At 34.1% G+C, this 19,812-nt stretch overlaps 1 protein-coding gene across 1 annotated transcript in view; it reads right to left on the bottom strand.

The window, feature by feature from the left end:
- The window catches only part of DGKB (diacylglycerol kinase beta), a 704,489-nt gene that overhangs the window by 465,803 nt on the left and 218,874 nt on the right, over positions 1-19,812 (bottom strand). The window contains exon 13 of the mRNA XM_060020431.1: positions 16,591-16,689. Coding sequence (XP_059876414.1) covers positions 16,591-16,689 — 99 coding nt within the window. The remainder of the gene's footprint in view (positions 1-16,590; positions 16,690-19,812) is intronic.

Raw genomic sequence — 19,812 nt, 5'->3', positions numbered from 1 at the left:
CATATTTTCTTTAAGCAGAAGATTCCTATGCACCTAAGAATATATTCTTTTTAACAGTATGCATGGTATCACACCACACATTCCAATTACACAAAACATGGAAAAAATAGTAAATGCATAAGGAAGCCATAGGACATATGATCCATGTCCCACGGGAAGCTGCTGATTCACATAAAATCATTCTTCCTAAAAGCTATTTATCTTGGTTTCTTTAAACCTGTCATATTGTCATATGCAATAACATTTTACTGAATTAATAAATAACCATAATACAAAGGAATACTCAGCATTATTCAAGAGCGATATCATAAACAGTAGAAAAAATTTTAAAGCTATGTAGCATCTCTGTATAGTAAGATATACAGAGAATTTCAAACTTTCTATGTTGTTGCATAATTCTTCAGACATCTTTAGCTTTAGAAGTAGGTTTTATAAAACATTATTCTGGTAATCAAAATTTGGTATTCACACTTATAAGTAAATATGCAGTGGAAATTCTGAATGAGCTCTAAGATAAATGAAACCGTCTACAAATTACTCTTTTTAATATATGCTTTAGAAGCAAACTCCAGCCAATCTGTCAATTATTGCTAATTATTGCTTATTTTTTAAGAAATTTTAACTCCATAAAGTTGTATATTCTTAAACGTTCTGAATGTATGTTATATTTACAAAATGGTATAATGTTTCTTTCAGATATTAGATTGGTCTTAGGCAAGACCAAAAACTGAAAGAAATAATGAACTCACTCTTGCTAAGCAAGAAGGGAGATTACTGCAGACAGGTTTCATTTATTTTGAACATGAAAAGTTTTTTTAGAACTTCAGTAACAAAGACATGCAACTATAGTTCCTTGCTGGAAATGCTGTGATTTGACTAACATTAACTAAAACACCACATTTACTAATGGTAATCACCACAAAAAGAACAAAAAAATTTCTAATATAATATGAACAGTTTTAAAATTGCATCTTGTAGTAAACATCAATTTTCATTTTCTGAGAATTAAGAGAGTATTTATAATATTTCACATGGACTACTGTATTACTTAAGCTATATTTTTAAAAATCTGGTTTTAAATATAATTTAATATCCAGAGAAAAATGTCTTAATTCTCCCCAGAATTTTGAACTGTTCATTTAAACTCTCTAGCTGCAACACCATTTTATTTTAAATATTAGGCATTTTACAGTACCATCTATTGGATACTTTATACTACTGCAACAACATAACAATCACAAGCTTTTCAAAATTTAGTAATAAGTATAAAATACTTCAAATGCTACTCCAGAAACTAAACACAATGCTAATTTGACATTCATTAATATTATCTCATCATTATACACTTTAAACTCAATTTTATTAGCCTATAACAATAAAATTCAATTATCATGGGTTATCAATGATTTTAAAAACATAAGCTTCCCTGTTGCATATTCATTTTGATTTGTATTTAATATTTATATCACTGTCTGATGTATTTTCTTCTTGACTCAGGAAAAAGAGCGATGACTGTTGGAGTAAAAGAGCTGACTAAATGTTATTCATTAACTCAGGAAATATTTGTTGAGCACCTACTTCATGTCAAATTGAATTAGGTGTAGTATGTTGGCTTTCAGATCTCTGTGGGATACCCAAGAGGAAATTTACAACATCATGCTGAGTATTCGGATCTAGAGGGTTTAAGGGAGAACAAGCTTAGATATATTCAAAGGTGGTAATTGTAGCCATGAAATTGTACAAGGTAATTTATACAGAGCATAATGACATTAGAATATAGTTAAAAAATGGAAACCTAAACATATTTAAGAACAGAAAGAGGTCTAGGAGTTTAGCAATACGGATAGTGTGGCCAAAGAGGTAGAAGAAAAGCTAGTAGAAATGTCTTAGATGACAGACATATGAGACCAGACATTTCAAATACTGTCAAATGCTGCAGGGGATTCAAAAAAGATCATTCTTGGGAAGGATGTCTAGTAGATGCTTCTGGTATTCCAAAGCAGATCCTTAGTTACCTGGCCAGGGCATCTACCCTCAGCTGCTCTGAGTGTCGAGTGCTGAGAACACCCATCTGTCCTATTTTCTGCAGAATTAGCCTTTGCTCACTGCAGCAGGCTCTCCAGGGAGCACCACGTATCCTGCAGGAGGCCAAGGCTAATAATGACTGACACGGGTTACAAAATGCCAGCCCCTTGTTTTAAGTTGAGAAAAATCCTATGGTATGATTTTGTTCCAGAGCCCCCAAGGTTTCGGCCAAGGCTTAAACTCTCTCTGTGACCACCTCTTTGCTCAAAGCCTGCCTCTTTCCTCTTCTGCTTCCTCCTCCCTTAAAGATTTTCTTTTTTAAATAAAGAAACATTCCTCTCTTTATATATCACACATAATTAAATCCCCAGTTCATGTTCTACTCCTTGGGAATCCAACTAAAAAGAGTGCCATTGGATTTAGGATGGATGGCCAGAATAGTTTTAGACTCATTTTACAGTCAGAAATTAGAATAATGTGGGTTGAAGAGGAAGGAGGAAATTTGACACAGCGAAGGTATCTTTACACCTGCATATACTTATGGCTACATTAAGAGGCAGGCAAAGACCACATCATAAACAAATATGGAAAATAACACTGTACAGGATAAAGAACAATTCTTCCTCTGGTATGGGTTCTTTGACAGACAAGTAACTAAGGGTATAAACAGAGAAGTTCAAGCGCTGGACTCAAAATTACAGTGCTGTCAAATGCTACCTAATATGAGCATGTTGGACTACATCTTGTTTGAGTTTTTTTCAATTGGAAGCTCACAGATCAGTATATTATCAGATCGTGACTAATGCCATAAAGGGAGAAAAATGGGGAGTTCTAGGAGAGAGAGGGGCAGAAAATGCTCAAATGAAAGAAACTGGAGGAATGTAGGCCTTGGATGACTCAAGGATGTTGGAGAACTGGTAACCAAATGAAATAACTTGAGAATATTGGTGGTTGGGATGAAATAGGAGTAATGTCATAGGGAATAGAACACTAGGTGATCAGCTGTATTCCTCCAGAATTTGGGTTTCCTTGGGCAAATGAGAAGGAATTGGTGAACGCTCCTATGAGTATTAGGAACAGAATTTAAAATGATAGATTTTACCATCTAGACTGAATAGCAAGGAGTGGGCATGGAGGTCTCCCATAGAACTAAACTATCCTTATTCCATATAGAGGGAAAGAAGGTTGAACTAAGGAATGAACACAGGATTGAGTCAAAAATCACTTCACTATGCATGAAACTGCTGTATGGACAAAAAGTTATATATAAATTAATTCTGGCTCAGGTTTCAAGTGAAATTTGAGAATAGACAAGTTATATTTAATAGTAAAACAGAGGAAAGCACGTATCTAAATACTTCATGAGCACCACCACTTCATCTGGAATCATTAAAACCACAAAGGTTACCTTTGCAAGGTAGAATTTATTCTTAAGTGTCTAGTGGTGAAGGGACTGATTTTTACTGAACTCAAAATTTAAAACTTAGAAGATGTGAATGATATAAAGCATTTATTTCTACTGTAATGAAACCAGATCTGGATAATTGCCCTGCACTAACCCCAATCTTTCTTTGGGGGGTATAAGCAGAAATACCAACACAAAGGTATACTTGGGAGTTTTTATGACAGTTTGGGGCCATTTGGTCTTACCAACGTTTAATGAGAATAGCCAATCTTGTACATCCTTGCCAACACTGAGTACTATCATTTTAAAAATATTTGCCAAAATGGAAGGAAAAAGTTTATTTCATTTTTCAGTTTGATAGTCTTGAATATTTATAAGCTTTAGGTTTTAAAACTATTTTTTAGTTATTTGCATTAATATTACAAAACAGGGCTTTTTTTATAATGCTTATGTTTATCTTGATTTGTAAATTTTGGTCTTTACCATTTTCTAAAGAAACTTTTGATTGGCCAAGGCTGTCAACCTTTTATTTCTCTTTTTAGGAAAAAAGATAAAAAGACCTTCTAAAGGCAAAAATTAAATCTTCAATCCATGTTTGATTTATTTTGGAATAGGTATGAAGCAGAATTTATCTTAATTTAGTTTCCCATATGGTTATACAGTAATCTCAACTCCCCTAATCTCCACTAGCCCCTACCAGATTTGATATGCGACCTTCATCATATACCACACCATTACATAGAGTTCAATATGTTTTAGACTTTCTACCAGTTCTTTATATCTCCTAGAGCCACTATTACATCATTTTGATCACTGTAGCTTTAGTAAACATATTCTTAACATTTGTTAAAACAGGTCTTTTCTTACTACTCTTCCTTCTCAGAATTTACGTTTGTGCACATTTATTCTTCCAGGCAAACCTTGGAATAATTTTGTCAAGCAAAAAATATCACATGGAAATTGAATTAAGTAGATGAGTGAATGTGAAGAAATGTAGGTACTTTTTAGTTCAACTTGATTTTCTTCAGTATACTTAGACTTAAGAGAATACTTTTAATTTTTTGTTTAGGGGTAGCAAGGTCTCCTCCTTCCACCTTGTTTTCATTCTCCTTTGTACTATAGGAGATTTTCTTAACCTTCTCTTCCAAATACTGATTCAGTTGTTCTCAATGCTGATCTTTCCCTATGCAGATACTGATACATTTTAGTTTCTGATAAGGCTTTACTTTTTTCTCTACATTCTTAACCTTCTAGATATCCCTTTCAAATCAGTATACTGTGAAAGAGATGTTTTTTTTAGTATTCTTGGTCATGTAAATTTATTAACATTTTCATCTGCTTGCTGCAATGAATCTTCCTGTATGACATCCTTCTAACTTTTAACTGCTATGCATGTTTCTTTGTTTTCTTGTTGCAGAATTATTACTATTTTATTTTGGCAATAGGTACTTATTTACACTAAAATGCACTTTGGCCATAAGCCATCAGTCTGCATGACAGTTGTTATAAAAAAGCAAAACCAAAGGAAACAAGTACTATACCAATTATAGCAATATTATTGAAGTGTAGTCCTGTACCAATACAATTTCACATTGAAGAAATTAATCTCGGGTCTTCATAATAACATTAACAAGAAAAAAGTGTTGCTCTAAGTGGATGGTTTGTTTTTAAGTTGTGAGTCTTCACAACTTAAAACAATTGTCAAGCCAATATTTCCCCCCTTTTCCAAAGGCTACTAAGAAACTCAGGGACAAATTTGCAAACCACCTCTGTCAACTTTTTAGGATACTGTGATATGAATTTCTAAGTCTAACTTAATTTTGGCACAAACTTATTATGTTTTATATTGCTGCTTATTGTATATTCACATAAGCTGCCTTGAAAATTGTTGGTAATGAGTTGTAGAATAACAATTCACTAATAGATAATCTTGCATCCTCACCTTTGAATCAGACACATATATGATATCCTTTATTTTGTTTGAGTCTATTTTATAGATTTTAAATTTTGAATATTTTTAATCCTTCTTTAGATAATGCTTATTTTTGTCTACATGTTTTAGATCTCTATCACATTTTCACTTAGCTGAACTTCCAGTTTATGTCATATTAGCCTTTTGTTTTTCACCTTCTGTAAATCATGACAAAACCAAGAAAGTACATGTTTCTTTCCTTAAAAAATTATTATAACTTGCTCTGGATACAGCAACATTTTAAGCATAAATTATAGAAACTTGTAGGAATATTTTTTTAGCCTATTAAAAAATAAACTAAAACTTCTATTTAGAGTCCTAAAAATAGAATTCTATCATATTCATTAGGTAAAAAGTATCATTAACCATGATATATGAACTTTTTCTTTTATATTAGATCCTGCTTATGGGTATACATATTCTATATAATATAGCCTAGGTTAGCATAAAGATGGGCTATAAACCAATAAAACCAATCTAATTAAGACAATGTAACAGATAAATGGTTCATCTCACAATGCAGATGATGGAATCATCACTTAGTGATGCTGGGGCTTTTTCAGATTTCTTTTACTATGTGCCTTTAAAGTATATGTACATGGAAGACTATGCCCAACCAAAACGGATCTACACATATTTTATAAACATTATCGCCCTTTAGTGCTGAATATATCCTTCATTGGATTTTGAAGCAGAAAATGATAGGCAAAAAAATAGAAGAACATTAAGAATTTAATTCTACATACTTAAAAAAATAAATAAAAAGCAGGTATCCTTTATGTATAATACCATGAAATTGAGTCTGAGTTAGAGTTTCAAAATATGGGGAAAAAATGAGATTCCTTCTTGCCTATCATTACTCTGATGACAATTATGAATTGATCTATAATGAATATTAATTAAATGAATATTAAGTAATGACATTGATGAAACATTATTGAGCACTGACAATGTGCTTTATCCCACTCTTTAGACAAAAAAGAAAATTGCATAGGCACAAACCCATGGTACCTTACATAAAGAATTTTCAAGAAAATAGATGACTTCAGTTACTATGGTTAAGGTTAAAGAGGTAAATGGAAAAGAAGAGTGAAGCAGCTGAAATGGATGTTAAATAAAACCTGAAGCTCAGTGCAGCAAGTCACAACCTTAGCCAACTGTTCACACCTCTCCACCAGGCTCTCCTCACTTCTGGGAGCTCTCTAACTAGTTCAGGAAATAAGGTTACTGAGAATTCAATATCCAACTTTCAGAATTACAGAGAATTCGGATATCTCCCTCCCTCTTTTAATTAGCTGATGTTTGGTATTGAAGTTGTCATTATTAACTGTTGCTGGTTAGGGTTAAGTGAAAGATAAGACAGGAAGAGGCCATAATCCTTGGACCGTGAGAAAGAAATGCATGCTATACTTCCACTCCCTAACAGGCCCCTGACATCACTGAGGAGTAAACACATGCTCGAAGGAAAGATTTAACATACTCTATGCTATTTAAGACTTACCATATCTACAATGAATAATTTAGTAGAATTCTTATAATAGTGGAAGAGCAAGCAAGATCGGAAGAAGAGGAAAAGTTAATGTAGACATATGGTTCTCTGAGGGTGTTATACCTAGAGATACATAGATTGCTGCTTCAGCAACACCATCACTTGGCCAAGTTTACAGAGTTACAGTAAAGAAGAGAGAGAGGTAGAACTGGAACCATCTGAATCAGATCTAAAGACTATGATTAAAATTTATATTTTCTCAATAGTTTTGTTTTCCTTTCTCTGATCTAACAAGTTTTATCATTTATTTTGCTAGCATTCTTAAAGGTTAATTTAAGGTAATATAGGGTATTATAATAAGAGAAAGTATTCCAGGAAGAACACACCACAATTGGTCCAAAAGAAGCACAATGATGAACATATTCTTTGTTTTATATCACTTCCTGCCAATGAACACTATATTTACTGTATATTCTGATAATATTATGTCTGTTTAAAAGTAAGATAAAATAATCCCACCAAATTAGTTTTTTAAATGTTTAAATAATTAATAGTTTATTGTAAAACTAACTTTTGACTTTAGGATTCATTTCAAGCACTGTGTTCCTGATTCGGAGATGTGTTTACAGTACAGAAAGAACTAAACAACTGTGAAATCTGACTCATTTGAACAACCAAATAAGTACATTTTGGGAAAAAATGGTACTTTTCTGTATAGATTAGAGAGTAACTTGGAGAAGCCACTCTTCATAAAGATGTTCGCTAAGGTGTTATTTATGAGATTAAAATAAGGAATTGCAAACATGCTAAATATAAACACTGTTTCAACTGAATTATAATATCTTCAACTAATGAGATATTATGCAGCCATTAATAGTGATGTTACATAGTATACAGAAATACATAAGCACTTAATGATATCAGTTTAAATGTAAAAACAGGGTGTCACATGATATGTCAAGTTTAATTACAAAAATGCCAAAATATACATTTAAAAATCAAGAGGCACACTTTAATAGTGGTTCTATTTATACATTAATAATGGTTCCTATATAACTGTTTTAGAGATTTTTAAATGTTTTCCTTTTCAACTTATATTGTTTTTATAAATTTTATTTAATAAATGCATAGTTCTCTTTTAATAAAGGGTTAAAATTCACTTTCTGGTTCAACATAATGCTTAAAATAGTAGTAATATTAGATGATATTGACTGAGAACTTACTATATTTAGGCATAGTTCTAAGAAATTTTCATGAATTAATTCACTTAATTCCATTTTCCAAATGGAATGCATAGGAACAAAATGTTAATAACTTGCTTCATGTCGTAAAACTAATGAAAAAGCCAGGGCTCAAAAACACAGTATACTGCTAGCCTTAATTGGGTTGAACCAATTCACTCTCACACTTGCAAAGTATGAACAATCTGATTGCTTCATGTCCTTTCCAAACTTAGGATTTTTAATTATCTTAATCATCCTGATGGGTGTGTAGTGTTATCTCTTGAGATTTAAACATGTGCTCTCCTGACGAGTAAAAATGGTGAGCATATATTCATATGTTTATAAGTGATATGTGTATATATATTTTATTCAAATGTTTCTTTAGATCTTTTGGATTAGATTGTTTGTTGCTTATCATTGGTTTATGTAAATTATCTTTATATTCTGGACACAAATCATTTGTCACCAGGCTGTAACCACTTGAAATAACTTGCCTACAAATCCAGAGTTCATGTTAGAAACTTAAGTTTCTGGTCTTCCATCCTTTCTGGCTATCACCATCCCATGCTTACTTCTACTTTCTTTCTCTTCAATTGATCTTCCATACTTCATTTCTAAAACTTTTCATTGGGGTCTCTGAAAACTTTGCTCAAAACAAACTAATTATTCTCTTTCTTTCTAAGTCCCTGCCACTACCTCTATAACACTTCCGAGGTTGCTCATTCTCTCAAACATTACTTGCTCTATTTTTTTGATCGTTTTCTGTTTGCTTGTTTTTGTTTTGTTTTTTATGGACTAGCTTGGCTTTGCATTAAAATCATCATTCTTCCAGCCCCAAAGTAGAAACTCTTATCATTTGAGACTCATGGAATCTAATAGTTCTCCCCTCTACTCTTATTCATTACTGTGATACAGCAACCTTTCCACCAAGACCCTGTAATTATCCCAGGTGGTTTTATGGACAAGATGAAACAGACCATGCCCAGAGTTCGTTGACCTCCTAACACCTAGCGAACCTCCTCTCTGCACACCAGCTGAGCCACCCAGATCCACGGCTGCATAATGGACTTTACCATCCTCTGCAACTAATCTATTCTGAAATCACATCAAACCCTAATATTCTGCTCTCTGCTACAATATTCTCTCCTGTTTCCCTCATTTTCTTCCTCTGTTGGTGTTTTCTGATGATTTGCCTCACAACCCAGTAATTATATTCTCATATCTCCTCTGCTCCCTGCTTTAAATTTATTGTAATTCACACTGTTAGCCGAATTATCTTTCTAAAATAAAATCTGATCATGTAGTCTCTTATTTATACTGGATAAAGCCCAAATCCTTGACAAGAAAGGTCAGGCTTTTCACCATCTCAGACCTTGTCTTGCCTGTCTCTCCACACCTCACCTTTACTAATAAAACTTAATAAACATTTTGCTGTTTCAAGATCTCATTCTGTACTCTCTTATTTCTGAGACTATTCATATAAAGTTCACTTTGTATTTGCTGGCCAAATTCTTGTTTTATTCAAGATTCAGCTCAGGCATCATATCTTCAAGAAAGTTTTCATTTACTCTTTGAATTACACTCAGGATAGATGAAGATTCTCTTCACTAAAGCCTCAGTAAGTTAATATTTACCTCACCATAATATGTAACCTCCCTGCCTGTCTGGCCCAACAGACTCGAAATTACAGTAAATAAAAGAACTGTTCTTATCTGAATTTTTAGCTCCAGTTACTTTAATAAAAGCCAATGGAAGGAAGGAAGAAAGAAAGAAGGAAAGAGAAGAAAAAAACAGAAGGAAACTGGCACTGCAGATATTGTAAATAAAAATAATGTACATTGATTATCAGTAATGATCTTAAAAATTCTTTAAAGGCATAGTCATAACAGTTATTTGAAGAGTGGATACTTAAATGTAAAAAACCCAAGTTTAAAGTAATCAACGTTACATGATGTATTTTATCAGCTTTACTAATATATGTTGATGTAGAAAATTATTAATAATTAACCCCTTATTTACAGACTAGAACCTTGCTTTTAAATTATAATGTAAAATATTTTATAAAAAGAAAACTAAATCACAGAGCTAAATATAATAGAAATGATTTTAATGATGATCTGCTTGTGCTGTTCAAATATAAAATTTAAAAAGCTACTTCTTCATGAGACATCTCAAGTATTCATTTGTTGACAGTAGCAGAATTAATTGAATAAAAGCCTAACCCAAATTGAAGAATCAGTATAAAAACACGTGTAATCACAGAGACCCAGTTAGCCTGATAATTAAAAAAATACATAAAATTTATAATGAATGTAAGACTATACCATAGCTCTAGAGAAGTTGATCAAATATACAGCTTCCACTATAAAATTATTCTGAGAATCAGAGGGACTCTATCTAGCTTATTCTATTGATTTCTGGAAACTAAAAAAGTTATATACTAACAAAAATAGTTTTAAAGTACTAAATGAGGCTAAATTTTTCTAAATTTTACTAATTTTTTCTTACAGTGAAGAAAAATTTATGAAAAGGACAACAGACTTACAGATTAGCACACAGAAATAAACACACATCCCATCATCATGTTCAAATGTCAGTATAAATTGAACTCTACTCTTCTCAAGGATAGAAGATAAAACATGATAATAATAAGGCTCATAGGGTTCGAAAGATAACAAACCATGATAAACAGAGCAGAGAGGGACTTCTGTTAGGTAATGAAGGCATCTCCAAAAACATACCTTTTTTGTTACAACGAGGGAATTTCATATAATTTTTTTAAAGCCTTTCAGTGCACGTTGATGACACAATGGCGAGTCCAAATTTAATTAAAGCAAATCTGTGAGGGACTAACACAACATGGACCAAGTCTGTCTTGAGTTAGGGGTAAAACTTGGAACATAAAGAAGCGGGCAAACTCCATGCTCATCAGGTCATGTTTTATGTGAAACTGCTACAGTTTTTTGCATTGACATTTGATTGGGATTGGACAGCAGAGATTTCTGAGTGTGATCCAAAAAAAGAATCAGGAATGCATTTTTGATGGAGTCCATCAAAGGCAGAACATCCATTTTGACAATCAGTTGGTAAAGGTTAATGGCCTTTTCTGGAAATTAAGTTGTTGATCAAGAGTCCTGACTGATTGCATTAGATTCACTTTCTACTTGTTTGGAGGTGGGATGAGCTATGCAATACCTCTGTAAACAGTTCAGAATTATCTTCAATATGGCAGTAAATAGACTGTGGTTCCAATCATTTTTTGCTGGAAAATTCTCAAAGAAAGCATTATAAGTACCTAAACATGGTCACAAAGAATCTTGATAAATTTTAAGCAATGAAGTGTTTTGTGATAGTATTCTTAAAATATACTAGAAGCCAACTGCAACTCCAGAAATCCGTGATTATATTTGATGTATGGAATCACTGATTACATTTCTATTTTAATTTCAGAGTAGTTGGTTTTAATCCATTTTTGTGGCCATAAGCACCATCAAGACAAATTATTTGCGGAATCCTATTTAATTATTTGTGGAATCCTATTTTAGTGCATGCTTATAAAAGCAGGTCATCAGTGCAAAGAAGATGCTGACCTTGCTAATCTTCATAACAGGTGAGCACATACGTATTGAATCATTAAAGTTAATAAGTGTTGAGGAGGGATTGAGGGATGAAAAGAGAGGTACAGAAATTTTAAACAATAAATAAATAAAAATAATACCTGAAGAGATGTTCTGAAATATAAGAAGACTGCTGCTATGGACCTCGACCTTAAAGTGTGTCATTAAAATGCTTCAACCAGCAAAAAGGGATCTGTAATGAGTTTATATTGCTCATTGAATAACCAATTCCTGACCACAGGATCAAAAGCAAGGGATAAAAAACTTCAATAAAATCTTATGTCTTAAGTTCTTCATTTCACATTTTCTAGAATAAGCTAGAAATGATATTGATGACCACTTTGCAATAATTGAGTTTGAAGCTCACCTGCTCTTCTTGGAGAACATGATCATGAAAAACTCATATTATTTGTGAGGACTATTTTCCTTCAATGAAATTTTAAAAATTTACAGCAGGTGATACAGTGTGAAATCATTCCTGGGAAGTTAATGAGAGTTCACAAATTGAAAAGCTTCCCAAGCCCATCAGTTGTAGCATATTAAGCAATTTTGTGTGCAAAACAACTTTATTAATTTGTTTAAAGTTTTAGTATTTAAACAGTTAATGAGTTTAAGAGTCAATGTACTTATTCCATGATTGGAAAGTAAACTTTAATTTCTACTTAGCAAGGCAGCAAGGTAAAGTGATTTAGGCTAATTTATTGACATGTACAAAACCACAAGGACTTCAAAGAGCAGGTGTACTTACAGAATTACAAGTAGTTCAAATCCTTGACTCTAGTGTGTAAGGTGGTGTGTGAGGGATTAGACGGGTTGATCCAGTTAAAGAGCCTTGTTTACCATGCTAGAGAGTTTGGCATTGATTTAAAATACTTTAAATATTTAAGAATGAAAATATTTTATTGTATTTTTGAAAGTGGATCCAGGGAGTAGTATCGAGAATGCAAAGAAAAGAGGAAATTCACAGATTATGCTATTAGTACTTGGAGAATGCTGGAGAACAATTTTTGGGTGACATATGAGACAGTTACAGTTGGGCTGAAGAAAAGAGAAAGAACATCAGAATAGGCTGTCTAATGATTAATTTGATATTCAAGATGAGGCACCAATTATAATTCTTAGGTTTCTGGCTTGGGAAAGTTGGGGAATGAAGGTTCTAGAGAAGGCAAATAGGAGAAGGCCTGTATTGGGATTTGGAGAAAGGGCAGAAATGATGAGCTCAGGGTATGAGCTCTGGGTCTTGGGTTCCGATCGTTCTTGGGTTCCGGTCCTGAATTGTCACTTCATAGCCATGTGACATAGGAAATTACTTAATCTGTTTCTCAGTTTCCTCATAGGTAAAATAGAGATAGTTACAATATTTACCTTATGGTGCCGCTGTGATGATTAAATTAATTCATACAAATCATTATCAATAACTGCAAACCCTTCATAATCTCAACTGTTTGTTACCTCACTCATTCTTGTAATTTGACACCAAAAACCTTGATTCCAACAATCTTTTTTTTTTTTTTTTTTTTTGCGGTACGCGGGCCTCGCACTGTTGTGGCCTCTCCCATTGCAGAGCACAGGCTCCGGACGCGCAGGCTCAGCGGCCATGGCTCACAGGCCCAGCTGCTCTACGGCATGTGGGATCTTCCCGGACCGGGGCACGAACCCATGTCCCCTGCATCGGCAGGCGGACTCTCAACCACTGTGCCACCAGGGAAGCCCCCAAACAATCTTTGATTCCATTGTAATCCACAATGTATTTTCCTAACACCCCTTACTGTACTTCACTCTTCATGTCCTTACTTCCTTGTTTCCCAGCTTAATTTCCATGGCCAATCCCTATAATTACTCCCTTGCTCATACTCTCAACTCCTTTGCTTCTCTCTCATTTCATCATATTGGGCAAAACACAGTCTCATTAAGGCTGCCCCATGCCTATTCTACTCCTGGGCCTAGAATCTAACTGGAGAAATATGACTAAATATGACCAGAGAAATATACCCATCCAAGCTGACTGATCTTGTTCTAAATCCACAGTTATTAACAGGAAGAGACTTTTTTATTCCCTGGCAATCATATGGTATTTCTTGATCCACGTAGCTCCCACTCTCCCAGGTGACTCGTGTGTAACTCATTCCTGATCCTCAAAACTCTCATACCGTCTTTGATCTTAGCAATGACCCACCTTCCTACTTTTCTAAGAAAATCTAAGTGTCATATCTTTTTTCCATTGTTACCCCCTGAACACACCAGTTAGATTGATTGTTCTTTTAAACATGTAAGTCAGATCACTCTCTCTTTTGGTCAAAAGCCTCTAATGGCTTCCAACTTCTTTCACAAGAAAAGCTAAAGACCTTAGAATAGCCTAAATTGTTCTACACATATGAAAATCTTAAGACATATTTCACCTTCTCTACTAGTATTCCCCCTGCAGAAGGAGACCCAGTCACTAATTTCTTTGATGCACTTCAGCTATGTCAGGCTTCTCCTGCCTCTGAGTCTTTGCTTGTCCTTCTTTGGTGACTCCTCTGTCTACAAAGTGCTGGCCCCAGAGAGTCACATCGATGACTCCCTCACATTCCTCAACTCTTTACTCAATTATTTCCTTGGTGAACTCTTAACTACTTCTTTTATAATTGTGGTTCCAGCATTTCTTCTCTTCTTTTCCTACTTTAATTTCGTCCTTTAAGCTTTACATACCACCAGTAATTTAATATAACCAGGTACTAAATACTGTACTTATTGCTTTGTTTATTGCCTATTTCACTCCACTGGAATGAAGACTCTATGAAGGCAAAGATTTGATTTGGGTTTTTACTGTTTTTCCTTCTATGGTTAATACTACTGGGTACATACTAGACATTCAATAAATACTTTTTGAATGGATTAATATATTTAGCATAGTAGCTGGTATAGTATATGTGCTCAGTAAATAAGTTGCTGTGATTACTTATAATAATGATAACATATCAGGCACATAAACAACATGGAACCTCCAGGTTTCAGCACTTGAGATTCAGAATAGTAGGAGGAACTTAATATAAATTAATACGGTAATGAAATAAATAAATAAACAAGATCCTGCTGGGAAAAATGTTAAGAGCAGAAAGCTGTGGCATGTGAGGGCAGGGCGTACGGATGAGCCAACATGGGGCAGGTTGAAATCTTGAAAGCTAGGAAAGATATTAAAAGGAAGTATCCAGAGAAGCAGAAGAAGAATAAGGAGACGATAGTATAATGGGTGTCAAGGTAAGGCAGACACTCATGAAAGAAGAGGTGGTTAGCAGTGCCTAATACTTCAGAGTATACAGTACCAAGGAAATGATAACGTAGCAAATGTCGAGCTACAAATCATGATTAAATACCACAGGAAGATTTAATGAGTGAAAGTAAATCTTCAGAATCAAAAGTATCTACAAAAGCAATGAAAGAGTTTGCAAGATTGTTAGAGACAGGACTATTCATTTAACCCATGTTCTTTACCTTTGATTCTCTCAAAGAAAGCAAGGATGGAATAATAAAAGAATGTATCTCATGTTTGAACTTGTAAGACCAGAGGTTGATATAAGTAGGCCAAAGAAGTAGTCTCACTGAATTGAACAGGGCTTTATACCTAGATAGCTGGATAACAGAATGACATAATAGATTTCTTCTTATAGTTAAAATCTGAGCACAAGGATGCATCTAAAACAGTAAAATTACTACACTTCTTAAAGAAAATGCAAATATATAAAAATTTTATAAGTTCTTTCTCTTTAAGAAAACACTACAAAAGAACATAATACCAAAATTCATCTAAAATGTATTTTAATATGGCTCTCATTATTTTTAATTAATCTTATTTACTACAAGATGTATAATATATCTTACATGAAGAAAGGAAATTTAGAATTAGTTACTGCTCTCCTCAGCCCCATGGAGGTATTTACTTCTGCTTTATATTTGCAGTTTGAGAAGAGAGTTTTCTTTTTTTTAAATAAAGGAATTTAGATACAACCAGCATTTTACAGATAATTACAAAATGAATCATAAGTGGGTGCAAATTGAGTAATTTGATTAATTTCTAAGTTGACCTTTAGAAAAGTATTTGTCTAACATTTCTTACTTGTTGTATTTTTATTATATCAAACTGAAGTTCCAGCTAGTTAACTTCCATGTTGTTTTAAGAAAATGAGAACTGCATTATAGATATGATAGTTTGTTTTGTAAAATAACTGTTTCACTTTAGAAAAAATTTGGATTTTGAAATGTAATATGAATATTACCTTTGAATAGCTGCTTCTCTTTCTATCAAGATTTGTTCTTTTCAGGATTACCTCACTTACACATTTTTCCCTTGTATATTTATTAAATCAAGAAATTATTTTGCAGGTAAATTTATTGTTTACTAATGAAAGATAAAATACACCTAAATGGCAGTGCGTAACTCTCTTCAAGGTGTGTGTCCTCATTCTAAGTAGCCTCTGACTTAGGTGAAAGACCTCCCGACTGCAGATACATAACGTGCATCTCCAGCAAAACTGTCCATAAGAATAACTTCATTATTCTGGGAAACCAGATCTATAAAACATGTAAAATGTGGAAGTGTTCTTCCCATACAATTTCTGGTAACTACAGCATGACTAAGTGATAAAACCTGAGTCAGCTTCAGTTACAGCATACCTTACTAAGACGTTTATTGTGCCACGAAGGAAAAAGGAAATATAGTGGGCAAAGGGGTATTTTCTGAAGCCATGAGGTATTTTAGGTCTATTGAGTTCTGCCTTGATCAATGGAAAAATGATCTCTGGAAGCACTGAGTGGTAGAGTGTACCAGTTAGTCACAGACACCCCCAGTTATAGCAGAATGATGAGAAGGAAAAACTCACCAGCACCACTGGACAAATTGCTGTAGGTGGTAAAATATGGTCCTTCAAAGGTCCGCAGTCACATTCAGGTTTCAGATGAGAAGCACATTTATTATGCAGCTAGGAAAGGAGAAAGGGGACACTATCAAATTTTGCATGGCAACAGCAAACATGAAGCAGATTATATTTTGCCCAAGATACAGCAAATATATTTAAAGAATTACAAGAACAAACCAACAAGATCATAAAGGGATTCATACTACATTTGCCCTTATATATGTTCTACCTTAAATAAACTGTTTAGCAACTTCTGTGACCCAGCCTATATATTTTCCAGTTCTCAGAAATGTTTATATTCGAAATGTGCTTTAGGTTTTCTACCAAAAAGCCTGATTTCTTTGACAAACACACATTATTGTCCATTACAGTCCTTCCTTGGCTTATCTGTTAGCATAATCTTGAAACTACTACGCACTGTGGATGCTTTTTTTTTTGACCCTCCTGTTTTCTCAAAGTCATTCCAAAGTGCACAGCTCAGTATGGGGCATAATTGATCCCATCATTAGTTTTAACTTTCTAATTCAATATGTAAATGTAACCAGAGATTCATCTCAGTAGGAGCAGGATATAAATATAAGAAGACGATTATGATTATAAAAATTTATATTTATCAGCTCTACATTAAGTATGTATATAATCATGTAACATGTTATTTCCTTTTCTACATGTAAAAATCTAAGCTGATATTTTTATCAACCTTGTCACAAGTTTAAATTAAGGTGTTATAACATAGTATATTAAATAGTGATTTTTTAAAAAATTGAGATGATAATTCTTATTGGAACCATACAGAATTGCTAAAGTAGTAGTTGTTTAAAGGCATCTAGGGGTATATCTGCCCTCCACTCCCTATCAGTTTAATATAAATATCCATACTTTAGAAAAATGATACATATTAATAAAATAACGTCTTGTTCAAAACCAAAAAGGAGCTGCTTCATTTTTCAGTTTTGAATCCAAACCACCCCGTTTACGTCATGATTACATTAATTAATTTCCGCAACAAACCTACCTTTGTAACAGTTAATTAACAACCAACCATAGGAGTCTAATGGGGTTGATCTACTTTTAGCGATAGTATACCTCACCACTATTGAAGGGGTATTTCTGTCATCCTTGAATCTAAAACATCTGTCACGTCCTGCCTTGGAGTTAAGGCTACCTTCACAGTAATAAACTCACACTAGGCCACATTACATGAAATAAAAGTATCTTTACACATTCATCAATAATTAGCAGTTCTGCTTCTCCGTGGATGTAAACTCCTTTTGAAAAAGTGGTTTAATCTTATCAGGCATTGCTGATCTTTGTCAAGAGGCAGGAGGTATTGAAGATAAAGAAGCTGTTGAAGTCACATGCAAAATAGGAATAAATTAACAGACACTCACTTGGCAAATGCAAAGTTTCCTCCAAACAAAATCAGTGACTGGTTTAAATATATTAATTTATTGGACTTAATTTTCTTAGAATAAATCATGGCCCTGAAATTTTGGATTTAAACCAATAGATTACCAAGTGTTACAGGTTAAATTGGTCTTTCCCCAAGTGATTTCCTAAATCCTAGTACTTGTGAATATGAACTCATTTGGAAATATCTTTGTAGATGTATTCAAGTTCAGTTGAAGTTATACTGAATTAGGCTGGGTCCTAATCCAATGACTGGTGTCCTTATAAGAAGAGAGAAATCTGGACATAAGGAGACAGATATGAAGGGAAGAAAGCCATGTGACAACGGAGGCAGAGATTTGGTGATGGAGCCACAGGCCAAGGGACACCAAGGACAGCCAAGGATGCAAGGCTCTACGAAGAGATGTAAGAAAAAAATTCTGTCTGTACACATTGAGAAAGTACTGATTTTCACTCTTGACTGCAGTTAGTGAAGCTTTACATGCAACTCTGAAGGACAGAGATGCAGGGCACTGACCACAGGTACATAAGCTGAGGGCCTCAGCCTCCTCCATGCCTCCATACCATGTGTTTCTAACAATCTACAACTGATATGATAAGGGATGACTAACCTCTCTATACAGTTATTTGAGGGTTACCAGATGTAAGGAAAGATAACAAAGATAACATGAATTTAATGACAGCTTTTTGGCATTTAGGCTAGTTTCCCAGCAGGGGGGAAAAAAAGGAACTGAGGACTCAGGTAGAATCACACAGTTGATAAGCCAAACAGAATGTGTGTGTAAAGGGTAACTCTTCGTATTGAGGTTGGAGGGTTTCAGAGCATAGGTACCAGCAAATGGTCCTATGAAATACTGCTGTCTGCAGAGCTAAATAAAACCAGCATGGCATTGTCCATTTTGATTGTCACGTGGTCCATATTCCCAAGTTTTGTCTAGGCAGCTGCAAGGCAGAGTCTTGCAAGAACCTAGGCATATAGCAGGGTCTACAAGGAGGTCAGTAACCATATCATCATCAGTGAAACAGGGAGACGCAGTGCAAGAAAATTCTCCTCCCCAAGAAGTCTGTATTAACTAATAATGTGCAAGGTGCCTTATACTTTTATGAACACTGGAGTCTGGCAGCTGTTATAGTTGGATGTCCATCAACATCATGAGATTATTTACAACCAGGAGTGTCAAACCAGAGGACACCATGTTGGAAAATACTGATCATTCCACAAGGTGTATAGCAGGTCTAGTGCATTTATCATACTGCTCAGAGACATACTTGAGGACAAAATATAAAACGTGAAAGCCAATGAGAAAATGCTTATAGTTCCCAGGACTATTTATCAAGATTAAAAGTGAACCTCATTTTTGCTGTGAAACTAAAACTTCTGCATAAAGTCTCTTTTTTAAAAAAGAGCAAATATCAACAAAATAGAAACCATATAATAGAATTTAAAAGGTACTTTCCTCCAAAACTACCCCAAAATGGGTTATGTTCTGTTTCTTGATTAGGTGGTGGCTACACAGGGTGCTCATTTGTGGAAAACTCATTGAGCTCTACCCTTAAGATAGTTATGCTTTTCTGCATGTATGTTATTTTTCAGTAAAACTGTAAAAAGGAAAAAAAAAAGTGAATATAACCAGCAATAAAAACAAGTTGCTAACACTGGTCACCACGACATTTTACAGAAAAAGTCACAGCACAGCTGAGTCCTTCTCAGTGTCAATAAGATACTGAAGTCTGACAATTGTCTTAAAGATAACCCAGATCCCAAATCAGCAAAAC

Source organism: Delphinus delphis, chromosome 9 (assembly GCF_949987515.2).
Source record: "Delphinus delphis chromosome 9, mDelDel1.2, whole genome shotgun sequence".
NCBI lineage: Eukaryota > Metazoa > Chordata > Mammalia > Artiodactyla > Delphinidae > Delphinus > Delphinus delphis.
Note: the sequence above shows the minus strand (reverse complement) of the source record. Positions and strands in the feature narration are given on the sequence as shown.